This window comes from Apis dorsata, unplaced genomic scaffold, assembly GCF_000469605.1.
Source record: "Apis dorsata unplaced genomic scaffold, Apis dorsata 1.3 scaffold_645, whole genome shotgun sequence".
NCBI classification, from domain to species: domain Eukaryota; kingdom Metazoa; phylum Arthropoda; class Insecta; order Hymenoptera; family Apidae; genus Apis; species Apis dorsata.
In genome coordinates this window covers 63,023-65,616 of record NW_006263836.1, presented here as the reverse complement: position 1 = coordinate 65,616, position 2,594 = coordinate 63,023, and the positions used below count along the sequence as shown (strand labels likewise).

The 2,594-nt window shown below is 49.2% G+C and overlaps 1 protein-coding gene across 1 annotated transcript in view; it reads right to left on the bottom strand.

Annotated features, from left to right (window-relative positions):
* Positions 1-2,594, bottom strand: part of LOC102676198 (protein O-mannosyl-transferase TMTC2) — a 99,716-nt gene that overhangs the window by 65,173 nt on the left and 31,949 nt on the right. The window contains exon 5 of the mRNA XM_031513449.1: positions 2,528-2,592. Within this exon, the coding sequence (XP_031369309.1) occupies positions 2,528-2,592 (65 nt within the window). The remainder of the gene's footprint in view (positions 1-2,527; positions 2,593-2,594) is intronic.

Below are 2,594 nucleotides of genomic sequence, written 5' to 3'. Positions count from 1 at the left end.
GGGCGCGCGCGCGCGCGCGCGAGCTTGAATTAGAGAGCAGCGTGCAGTGACTGCGCGATGTAAATGAAGCGGATGATAGATGGAACGTCACGGGCGGACAAAAGAAACGCGCGCGCGCCTCTTTGCGGCCAGGGGAGAATGCGAAATACGGGAAGAAGGCGCGAAAGGGGGCACGAAATCGAGAAATGAATATCCTTTATTACGCATCACCGCCTCGCAAATTTTACACACTTGTTCTTATCCCGCTTATTCTTTCGCTCATACAAGTTTTCGCGTGCTCGCTTCGAATTGTCGAGAATATTTATCCTCTCGTTAAATCTTTCCCCTCTTAAATTTTCCGAACCGAGGGAGAGATAAAAATGAAAGAAGAAAAATTTCGTTCGTGCAAGATCCCACGACTCGAATTTCCAAGCCGACAAATTTTCTTCTCCCTTTCCTTTTCCTTCCGAAGAAAAGGAGAGGGGGAGGGAAAAAAGCCTGCTCCGTTTCTCTCCTTCGCCTTCTCGTTTGCTCTCATTTTTTTCCCACTTCCTCTCTCCTCTCCTTCGAAACGAAAAATAGAGGATTCCCGTCTAACGGGTAACTCGGCCGATAATCCAGAAGCTTGCGAGCAGGCTTGCAGTTTCGAAATCAACGGCGATAAATAAAGGCGATAAATCGGCTCGAAGCATATTTCATCGTCGCGCGATTCTATCGAGCGGCGCGGCGCGTGTTCCGTGCTGCTGCTGGTCCCGCCTCGCCTCGCCTCGATTTTACGCTCGCTATCGCCACCCTCCATCCCTGGAAAATCGAGCCCCTGATTCTTTCCCTCGAAACCGCCCCGGGACACGCTTAATCACTCTCCTCGAAGAAACCTTCGTTCTCGAGTGCGAGGGAAAGAAAGAAAAAAAAATAATAACCGACCCGTTATCTCGAATCGATAGTCGCGACGAGCGGAATAAACGAACGAAGAAGACCCCTCTCTAACCTCACGTTTCAGCGTCCAACTTGGCTCCACTTTTCAACTTGAGAGAGCAGGCAGAAAAGCGAAGAGTCGCGAAGCGGGGAAGGGGAATGGACCGCGCGGAGTCGGACCCGGATCCTCGTTGAAGGGTGGTGGTTTAACTTCACGAGCCACGTTCTTTCGTGACTTTCGTGATAATCTCGAACCCCTCCCCTCTCCTCCTTTCTCGTTACGCAAATTTGCCGAACGGCCGAGGAAACGCACGCGATCGGGGTTAAAACGGTTGTCGAGAGAGAGAGAGAGAGAGAGATGATGGAGTTTTCGGTGACACGCCACCGAATTCCGCTTTCGTTCGCGCCCTCCACTCCTTCCCTTTCCGCGCGTAGATTAAAAGGGGAACAAAGGCGGGACAAAGCGACAAAGCGAGCGTGGAGCATCGTTTCGAAGAAGAGGGAATTGGCCGAGCGGAGCTCGAGGGAGGCGTGGATGAAAACCGAGGCGACCGCGTTAATAATCGTGTTCGGGTTGGTGGCCCACCTACGGGTAATTAGGGGGCTGGGGACGAGATAAACCCTGGGTAAAAAGCCTGGGCTGCGAAAAAACGGACAGAGACGGATAAGGGGAACGATAAAGGGGAGGGTCGGCGGAGGAACCGATGCACTCTCGGGAGGCATCCGTATCACCGATTCATCGAATCGAGGAAGAAGAGGAGGAGGGGGGAATACGAATATCCTGGATTATACGTCAAAGTTTGGATGGCGAATCGATCGAGCGAAGGAGCATATTCGTCATATAACGCGTCATATAATAAGCTGCTGATTGAATCGAATAAAAATTCATTCATTTTTGATGGGGTAAAAATATAATTTTACTTTTAGAGGTGAATTAATATATACGTTCAACGTGTCTTTAATGATTATTAACGTTACAGATATGCGTTTTTGATATGGATTTATCTTTAGGAGTCGAATTTGAAATTTAACGCATAAAATATTACGATAAATAAAAATGCATTCTTTCGCACAAGGGAAAAATAAATGTTCTTGTAAAAGCGAAGATGGAAAGAATTGGTGAAGGAATATAAGATTCTCGCGACAAGGATATATATACAACACCGTTATTATAAACTTGCCCCCTCGATAAACGGTACGCGTGTTAAACGCGTTTAAAAAGGTGAAAACACGGAAACGGATAAGGGATGGAAGGAAGATAGAGCGAAGGGGAGGAGGTGGGAGTCGCTATCATCGCACGTCGCGATATATATCCAGGTTGGCCAAGAATTTTATAGGAGATGGGAAGGGGATAGCCGGTTGGCGCCGTATAACTCGGCAGCGATACGCGGAATTTCATTTTTACGTCGGCCCATATATTTCCTCCCCGCGGACGTATCTGGTTTCGATCATCGCCCGCACACACGCTGTCCCCTCCCCCTCCGTTCGTTTATCATTAGCACGCGACTTTTTATTACACCCGTTATCTTTTTAATTCGTACCGACCAATCTCTATTACCTCCCTCCCCTCTCTTCCTCCCCTCCGCGCTCGAGATCGAAACGAGGTTCGAAGGGCGAGCACCACCGTTCTCACCTTTGGGCGGGTTGACGTGCAACGCCGATCTGTACAAACTCTCCTCGTCGAACCAGTCGGTGTTCCT